At 47.1% G+C, this 8,902-nt stretch overlaps 1 protein-coding gene across 3 annotated transcripts in view; it reads right to left on the bottom strand.

Annotated features, from left to right (window-relative positions):
- Positions 1–3,194: 3,194 nt before the first annotated feature.
- The window catches only part of Mrtfb (myocardin related transcription factor B), a 161,710-nt gene continuing 156,002 nt past the window's right edge, over positions 3,195–8,902 (bottom strand). For all 3 annotated transcript variants that reach the window (XM_028890039.2, XM_028890041.2, XM_028890042.2), the window contains one exon: positions 3,195–8,439. In XM_028890039.2, the coding sequence (XP_028745872.1) occupies positions 7,904–8,439 (536 nt within the window). In that variant the 3' untranslated portion in view covers positions 3,195–7,903. The remainder of the gene's footprint in view (positions 8,440–8,902) is intronic.

The following is an 8,902-nucleotide window of genomic DNA, read 5'->3' as shown; positions in this document are numbered from 1 at the left end:
AAAATGTGTCTGGTTCAGTATTCTCATGTTTGGACATTTTCTCTGGATATCAACTTCTAGGATATTTCTACTGTCATCTGAGGAGATGTCAGAAGCTATTTCAATTCTTTTGTATTTAAGACTTGATTTATGGCCTACCCTGATATATTTTAGAGAAAACTCCTTGCACTGCTGAGAAAATGTGTACTCTGAAGTTCTAGGGGGGACAACATCACCTTGAATTGATCTGTTGTGTAGTTTAAAGTGTTTTGTTTTCTGTTGGAATGATGTTGATGACAGTTGGGTCTTGAATATCCACTACTGTTAAATACTTGCTTTCATTTTCATTTTATTTATTTCCATTTATTTTTAGTAGTGTTTGTTTTAGGAAATTGGTGTATTAAATTTGGTGTTTAATATTTACTATCCTTACATTTTCTTAGTGTCTTGCTCTCTCTGACAGGCAGAGAATGAAAACAATTACATTAATTGATTTAATCTGTGTGTGATGTGGTGTGAGTTTGCGCATGCCATCATGGTTTACTGGTAGAGGTCAGAGGACAATTTTCAAGAATCGATTCTCTACTTCACCATGTGAGTCTGGGGGATGAAACTCAAGTCGTCCCAGGTCCTTTCACCCGCAAGGCCTTCTCACTGGCTGATCGTGAGCTTCCTCCTGTCTTCTGATGAATTGCTGTCTGTAGTTTGCTTTTGCAGACACAGGCCTGTTTCTGCAAAAGCAAACAACTGATGTTTCCTGCCTCTCCTGCTTTGTGTAGCTTCCCATCTTCGCTTTCAGTGCGGCCTTGCCAGTGAGATGTGGTTCTGGCAGAGAAGAAAGTTGGATCTTGTGGGTTTTTAAGAATACATTTAAAATGGTGTTTGTATGGGTGTGTGTGTGTCATCACACACATGCAGAGGTCAGAGGACAACTTGTGGGGGCCAGTTCTCCTCTTCCACCATATGGGGCCTGGAGATTGAATCCATAGAGCCGTCTTACTGGCTCCCAGATTTTGAAAATTACATTTATTTACTTGTTCACGTATTCATTTAGTGTGTATGTGAGATTGAGGAGGCATAAAAGAGACTAATTAAGGTTGAGATGAACCTCATTTATTGGCATTAAACTGAGCTAAGTATGAACTTAGATTTGCATTTATTTTGTGTATGTGTGTGTGTGCACTGCCAAGGCCTGTATGTGGAGGTCAGAGGAACTTGTGGGAACTGGTTCTCCTCCACTATGTGGGTCCTGGGGACTGGAAGGTAAATTGTCCCCTGGCAGCATTGGGCAGTCTTGCCTGCTAAAACCTATTAAGTCTTAGTGATCAACCTAGATTCAAAGCTCCTCCTTGCTGGGTGTGGTGGTGCACACCTTTGATCCCAGCACTCAGAGGGCAGAGGCTGGTGGATCTCCATGAGGCCAGGCTGGTCATAGTAAGAGATACTGTTCACTGATTCCTACTGAAGGATCTAGAACACACAAACCCAACAAATGGGGCCCTCAGCAGTTGATGAATTCAGCAAGATGCTTATTTCCTTATTTTTGCTTATTTTCTTGTCACATAAATGAACAGAAAAGTCAGGATGTGATGACCAGGCTTCTGAGTCATATAAATATTAAAACTGGCATCTGACAGAACAAATGGGACCTTATGGCACAGGCCTGGAACCCTAGACACTCAGGAGGTTGAGACTAGATTGCAAGTTCAAGACCAGCCTTGGATACAGAATGAGTTCCAGACCAATCAGTTCAATTTAGTGAGACCCTGACTCCAAATGCCAAGAAGGGCTGGGATGTAGCTCAGCCAGCAGGGTGCGTGCCTGGCACCCCCAGTATTCCATACACTGGTGCAGTGACATGGTTGTAATCCTGGCGCTTGGGAGGTGAGCCTAGGAGGACTGGATGACATGTGACCATGCACGAGGAGGAAGTGAGGAGATGGGGAGAGAGAAAGGCAGACACAGAGAAGGGGGGAGGAGGCAGCAACAGTGGTGACTGAAGGAGGGGTGAGAGAATGGGACACCCTGGGATTATGGGACCAGAGAAACTGCTGGTGACACCTGGTGTCCATCCAGCTTGCCGAGCCTTCTCCCCATTCTGTGCTGCTGGGTTAGGATGTGGAATAGCCATCTGCAGCCATCACTGAGGTTTGGTGTCAAGGACTCCTCACACACTCAGTGGACTTTGCCCAACATTTCAGAGGCTTTCTTTCGAAAGCTTTAGCTCAGTACTACCCAGGAAAAGAACAGAGATCTTTGTGGGAGATTCTAATGCTTCAGGCCAGCAGTTCCTAGAGCCTGTGGTCTCCTACCTGCCCAGCCCCAACTTCTGGATACTTCCTTTGTGGACCCCTTCTCACAGTCCAACCCTAGCACTGAGCTTGCTGCCTGGCACAGAGCAGAGCAGAGCAGAGCTGGTCCCCAGGGAGTCTGGCCTCAGTCAAGAATTCCCTCCTAGCCCCTGTCACTGCACAGGCAGGCAGATCTGTCCGTGCATGGGGACACTGCATACAGCCCCGTCAGCTGTCTGTTGCCTGCTCTTTCACTGAGATACACGGATAACTAGCACTTTAACTAGCTTTCTTCTGCAACTGAGGACTAGCCTCCTGTGACTGTCACATGTTATCAGTTATGATTGTCCATTAAGCTTTCCTAGCACCATTTGGTTTCTTCTAAGCTAAGCAGAAAATAAAACATTAACTTTAATTTAACCATGAAATGCCTCTCCCCATAACTTACTAACTTCTAAAGAGCATTTTATATGGGCCATAATGTACTTTCGACATAGGTAGTTGTTTTTGAGACTTGGCTGAAGGACTCAGTTCTGGGTGTCTGAAGTTTTGTTGGTGGTGCGTGCGTCGCCATGAGAGGAGCCAGCTCTAACTGTAGATAGTGTTGTGTCCACACCATAGCAAGGGCCACACTCAGTGCCTTTCACTCAGTGGCTCCAGATTCTCTGGAGGACAGAACAGGACTTGAGGGCCACTGAGTGTCTGCTGTGCACTGTGAGGACATGAGGTGGGCAGCCTACTTCCTGGGGGCTCTGCTTCTCATACCGCTGGCCCACCTGTGCTTGGCCGGGAGCTGCTCTGAAGATGCTCTCCTTCCCGAGGCTGCCCCATCTCACAAGTATGTAACGGTCCCACTGCCCCAGTGTCTTCCTCTGTACACACAAAGTCACGGGTCATCAATTTTTTTTTATTGTACACACAAAGTCATGGTTCATCAAAATTTTTTTTATTTGAGACACAAAAATGCAAAATTGCTGAGATATCAAACATTTCCCGATCAGCTACAATACTGCCACTATGTACAAAAGATCTGATGATAAATGCACATACATATAAAAATACAGTCTGCATCGCCTATGTACAGTACATGTGCAAACATATGGCATTCAGACACAGTACAGAACCGGGTCAGGGGTGCAAACGGCACATACAAAGGCATCATGGTTTTTCTTTTAAAAACAACATAAAGGCAACACACGAATGGACCCCCGATTGCCATGATTTCCTGTTCATGAAACTAGTGCTTCCCTAAGACTGGTGCTGCCCACTGGTGTTTTTCCCCTTTTATTTCCAGGAAGTGAGATGCTAAGACATATGTGAAGATGAAAAGAAGAGAAACACCTGCATGTCCATTGCAAGCAACAGAGAATTAACCTCGACACAGAAGAAAACAACTTTGCGCTACTACCAAGTATGTTATTCTTAAACCAACAAAACAGCTCCATACTATTTTACAGGAAAACAAGAAAGAAATATCTACATCTCTGTGAAAACTATAACCTAACCTTAAATGGATACCTTTTTGGGACTGACTTGAGATCACACTAGTCTCAACTTTTGAATAAAAAGTGGCTGCTTTTGGCAAATACCTGGCGATGCCTTTGGTTCCTTTAAGCATTTTGCATTACTATTGGTTTCTTGAGGTCAAGTAATTTTAGTGGATGCTGAACCCTCTCCTAACCCTTCATCTCCTGTTAGTGGGTAGGGTCCTCACAGCAGGATGTAGAGGTAACATAACTGGGCCCTCTTCCAGCGAGTCTATTCACTCGCTAAAGCTTTGTCTTGGGTGTTGGCATAAAGCTTTGTTTCACTGCCCATGTCTCGGATGACAGCATCTTGGGCTTCCAGACAGCACCTAGTACACATGAGATTGCTAAGCTGCTGTCGCAAACCCGTGTCACCTCCACTCGCCAGAGCAGTGAGGCTTCCTGTAAACACGTGCAGCTTCTTGAATCACAGGCCTCAAACAAAGTCACGGGGACACATCTCAGGTACTGTGAGGGTGAGCGGCTGACAAACGACCTGCTCACTGCCAGTCAGTCAGTCACCAGACAAATAAAAATGGAACCCAGAGACTGCTGAGTGAACAAGCGATTGAAGGTCTGAACCAGGAAACAAAATGACTCTATCTGAACTGCTATTTTCCAGTTTTGACAGAACTTTTTTTTACAATGAGCTGAACTTTTAGGATGTTCTCCTAATGCACCTTCTGTGAACATGAACAGTGCTTCTTGATAAACCTGGCCTTCCAGTTAGTGTGGTAGGGTAACCTGGGGCTAACTGTCCTCTGGGGCAGCAGGTCCCTGTGTAATTGGTATCTTCGGTGTGTGGTGTGATTGACAGAAGCAAGCAAGGCTGGTTGAATCTGCTGGCCCTGACCTGGTTGCTCTGATGGTAGGATGCAACAGCTGCTCTCAGCTTTCTCCCCAGTCCTGGTGGTACCCACGTCCCCAGCCTCCTCCTAGCAGCAGCTTCTGAGACTGACCACTGTGGGAACAGCTGAGGGTGAGGATGTGCTGTGGGCTCTTCTTGGCCAATTCTCTGGGCAAGATCTGCTTGAGGACAGAAAAGGGGCTGCCCTCTGACTTGGGGGACAACTGTCATTGCTGGGGACACTGCCTAGAGTAACTGGGCTCAGGTGACAAAGTGGACAGTGCTCTCCCTCGCTCCTCTGGTTCGGCTGACAGCACACGTGGGCTGACAGCACTGCCCCGTTCCCCTGACTCTGCAGAGCTGACCTGGCTTTTGGAGAGCTCAGACCAGCAAAGCATAGCGTGTGGTCAGAGAACCATGGTGCTTTTGGAAAGAAGGTTTTAGTAAAGTATGAAACACATATGGTATTTAAGCAAAAAGTTCCATGAATTCAGGACATCCATCTCTGTGCTGACCACACAGGACAGCAGGATGCCTGAGTGAGCATTGGTGCAGCCCCGAGAGGTTTACTAGAGAGGCCTTGCTGAAATGTACAAGAGGCCCACAGCCACATCAGCTTTTTAGAAGCTGTAGGGTAATTCTTTCCACTCATCCCACCCCAGTAAGAAGACTGGAAATCTGTACCTTACAAAGTCAAGTTGATACCACTGCACTTTGGGACTATGTGGAAATGGGAAGCTGGGGTTGGACACTACAGGCTTCTAGGAAGGATTTCCTTGGCAACATGCTACAAACAGAAGCCTACACTACACATGTACATGCACAGTGGGAATTTCACGGGCTCTCTGACCTGTGATTTAATGGCTGTGAAGTAACTGTACACCTATTTGCAGGTGTGTCTGTGTGTGGAGGTCAGGGGACAACTTGAGGGAGTCAGTCTGTCCTTCCATCACATGGATTCTGGGGCTCAAGCTCAGCTCCTCAGGCCTTGTTGGCAGGTGCCCCACCCTACCTGCTGAGTCACCTTGCTGGCCTGACCAGCTTTAAACAACAAAGTCATCTTCAGACACACACCTTTTCTGATGCACTCACTGAGGGTCTTTCTGTAGAATGGTCTTTGGTCACGACACATTCATGTGAACACATGGGAAAGATGCCCACTTTTGCCCACAGCAAGTGGGGGATGGAGGCCTAGCAAGTGCTCTCATATCCCTACGGGATGCTCAAACCAGGAGAGTAGGGCAAGGAATGCTGTGGGTGAGTTGGCTGCAGGTAGCTGGTGGCCCCTTGGTTTTTTAAGAAATAGGACTCTGATGGATTGAAGCCTGGACAGGATGGGCACATCAATAACTAAGCTGGCTTCCTCTGTACTCACTTGTGTTTGGAGAACGACTTTCTTGTGGCATGCTTCAAACCACTTAAGAACAATACAAAGGACTTGAGGGCCAGGATGCTGTCTCTACTCACAGCTCAGGATTACAGAAGTAAAAGTTTTTCTATAGGAGGAAATGCCCTAGCGTTTAGCAGCCTTCCCCAAGCTCACTGATACTTGGTACTACTTTACTTGAACACTCAGAGCTGGAGAGAGAAGACTAAAGCTCTCCACCAAAACCTAGAGCTGAAATTCCCCCGGGGAAGTTTCTTCCCAGTCCATAGTTAGGGCCAGGACTCAAGCAGCTGTCCAGCAGAACTCCCTTGGTTACAAATCGTGTCCTACAGGAGCGCTCTCAGAAGACTTGGTCAGATGACGGTGTCCAGCTATCAGAATGGTGACGTCTGCCAACACTGACTGAACAGTTCCTAATAAGAGGACAAGGCTGGGAACAGCGACCGTTCTGACAGAGGCGCTTAAACAAGTGCAAACTTGAACGTGGATCACTTTGGGGCAAAACCTCCTCAGAAATGACTCAAGTTCTGTCTAGGCGATGGGTCAGGCTACTTCCTGGATGTGCCTGTGGACAGGGCTGTGTACTGACCGAGGAAGCCCAGCCGGCTCAGGTTAAGGGGGGGAGGGACTAGGACAAGGCTGCTATTTAATAGAAATCCCATACTCTGCTCAGTTATTTACAATTTGCCAATAACTAAATGACTAGATCAAGAGTTGTGGAAATTCTGTGGCAGTTGGCATTTTAGAATCTTCTTAAATCACTTGACAAACATAACTTTTCCTTTATAGATTAAGAGAAAAAAGGAATAACACCTCCAGTTTTTAGGTGTAGGCTTGAGGACACACCGAGAGCAGGCAGGGCATCCGATTACAAGCCTATGCAGTGAGAACCAGGGATCTAGTGACAGGGGATGGTCTAGCCTGTGCTAAAGGTGGGACTGTCTTGCAGTCTGACAGACACTCCACACCTTCCCTTCTTCTAACTCATTAGTTCAAAAAGGAACTTCATGCTGAAGCCTGTTTTGGTTCTTTGAGATGGGTGTGGCCACCTGAGAGTCTGTCGGCAAGTCTTCAAAGATGGAGATACTGTGGCTCAGGTGCTCTAGAGATATCTGAGTTATTACAACAAGCAGGACCAGTGGACGGCCATCTTTTTACTCTACTGCAGGCTGTAGAGGTCACAAGGTCAGAGCACATTCCAATGTCTACCATCACATGAGAACTAGCCTCATCCACCTGGGGCCACTGAGAGCTGCAGCACTACCCACACATCTGGATTCTGTGCATGGGGCTTTGTGTGACAGTATTTTGCAGACATCCACTTACGGTGATTCCCAGACTCACCAAATGACCTATGACATCACACAGTCACATGGATTTCAGAGTGGCTGGAAGCTGCGGCTGCTGGTTGCACAGCATGCTCCAATGCCTGACTGTGCTACAGACCTGGGTCAGGCCACTCGAGGGGGCACATGTGCAGTGCCTTCCCCCTCCCTTCCCCTCCCCTGCGGTGGCGTTGAGTTTCAAGTGGAGCTGCTTGCCTCTTACTGGGGCCGTGAGGTGACCACAGAGGTTGACAGGTAGCTGATGACCAGAGCTCCAGTGCCACTTCCTGTGGATGGCACTGACCTTTGGCTTTATCTAAGGCATTTCACAAGGCCTCTTGCATGCGACAGGCCTGCCTCTGTAAGTTGTGGAGTCACTGCTCGATGCATGAGGTGCTCTCACACTTGGCTTCCAGGCTATGACCGTCTAGTTTTTCTGTGACAATGTATTTTAATCTCAACAGTGCAGCTCTGGCTATAGCTCTAAGCACTGACCTTTGTTTTCATGTTTTGAAACCTCACGACTCTGAGACAAGTGACCTGTGACCTTAGTCCCATGGGAGTGGCAGGTCCTGTGGGTCCAGAAAATCAGCAGAGAACATGCTTGGCGCAGTGGTACTGAGAGGAGTAAGCCCGGAGGATGGGGTGGGCATGGTGATGTCTAGCCACTCCATATTGTCCAGGTTGGAGTCCGACAGGTCGAGAGACAGACAGGGGGTTCCTGTCACAAACTGGGCCTCGGAGGTCTCCATGGGAGAGTGAGAGTGGTACAGCATGCTGGAGTGACTCAGCAAGTCATTCTGGAGATCCTCGATCAGAGAGAAAGGCTCTCTGTCTTCGCTGCTGCTCTGCAGTGGGGCAACGTCATTGGTCGAGGGTAAAGTTCCATCCAAGAAAGCTTCTAGCTGGTTCTCTAGGCTGGCAGATAGACTGTTCACAGGTTCTAAGGACACAGGTGGTGCTATCTGGACCTGGGGCGGAGGTCGAGACACCACTGTGTTGACTGGCATTGTAGTGATGCTGGCTGTCACTGGCCTCATCTTGGAGATTGGAGAAGGCTCTTCTTTTATAGGGAAGGAAATCTCTGTGCAGAAGAATTGATGGTGTTAGAACGGATATGCTGCCATCGGACTTTGTATTAGTGACTACCCTGTCACCCTCTCTCATATCTTAGAAGCAGAAATACCATGCTCTATCTAATTCTTTTCTTAAAAATCATTATGGTTGGGACTGCACTTCAGTTTGGCAAGATAGTCTAGAAAGTTATCAAAAGATATAATATACCTTATGATTCAAGGCTGGCGCTGGTTCCTTTGCCCTCTCCCTTAAGGTGAGGCAGGCCAGCTTTTACTCTGAGTTCTTGTTCTTTTCTGAACTATATAAATTCTGGAGGATTAGGTAAATGGCTAAGAAACACCAATTAATTAATTTATTCTTACAAATTTAATTTTTACTTATATATACATGTATATTCCTGTGTTCCTGTGTGCAAGTACCCATGGAGGTCAGAAGAAGGTATCTGACTCTGAGTGGAGTTACAGTCTCCT

The sequence above is a fragment of the Peromyscus leucopus genome, chromosome 8b (genome assembly GCF_004664715.2).
Source record: "Peromyscus leucopus breed LL Stock chromosome 8b, UCI_PerLeu_2.1, whole genome shotgun sequence".
NCBI lineage: Eukaryota > Metazoa > Chordata > Mammalia > Rodentia > Cricetidae > Peromyscus > Peromyscus leucopus.
This window is presented reverse-complemented; position numbering and strand designations above follow the sequence as displayed.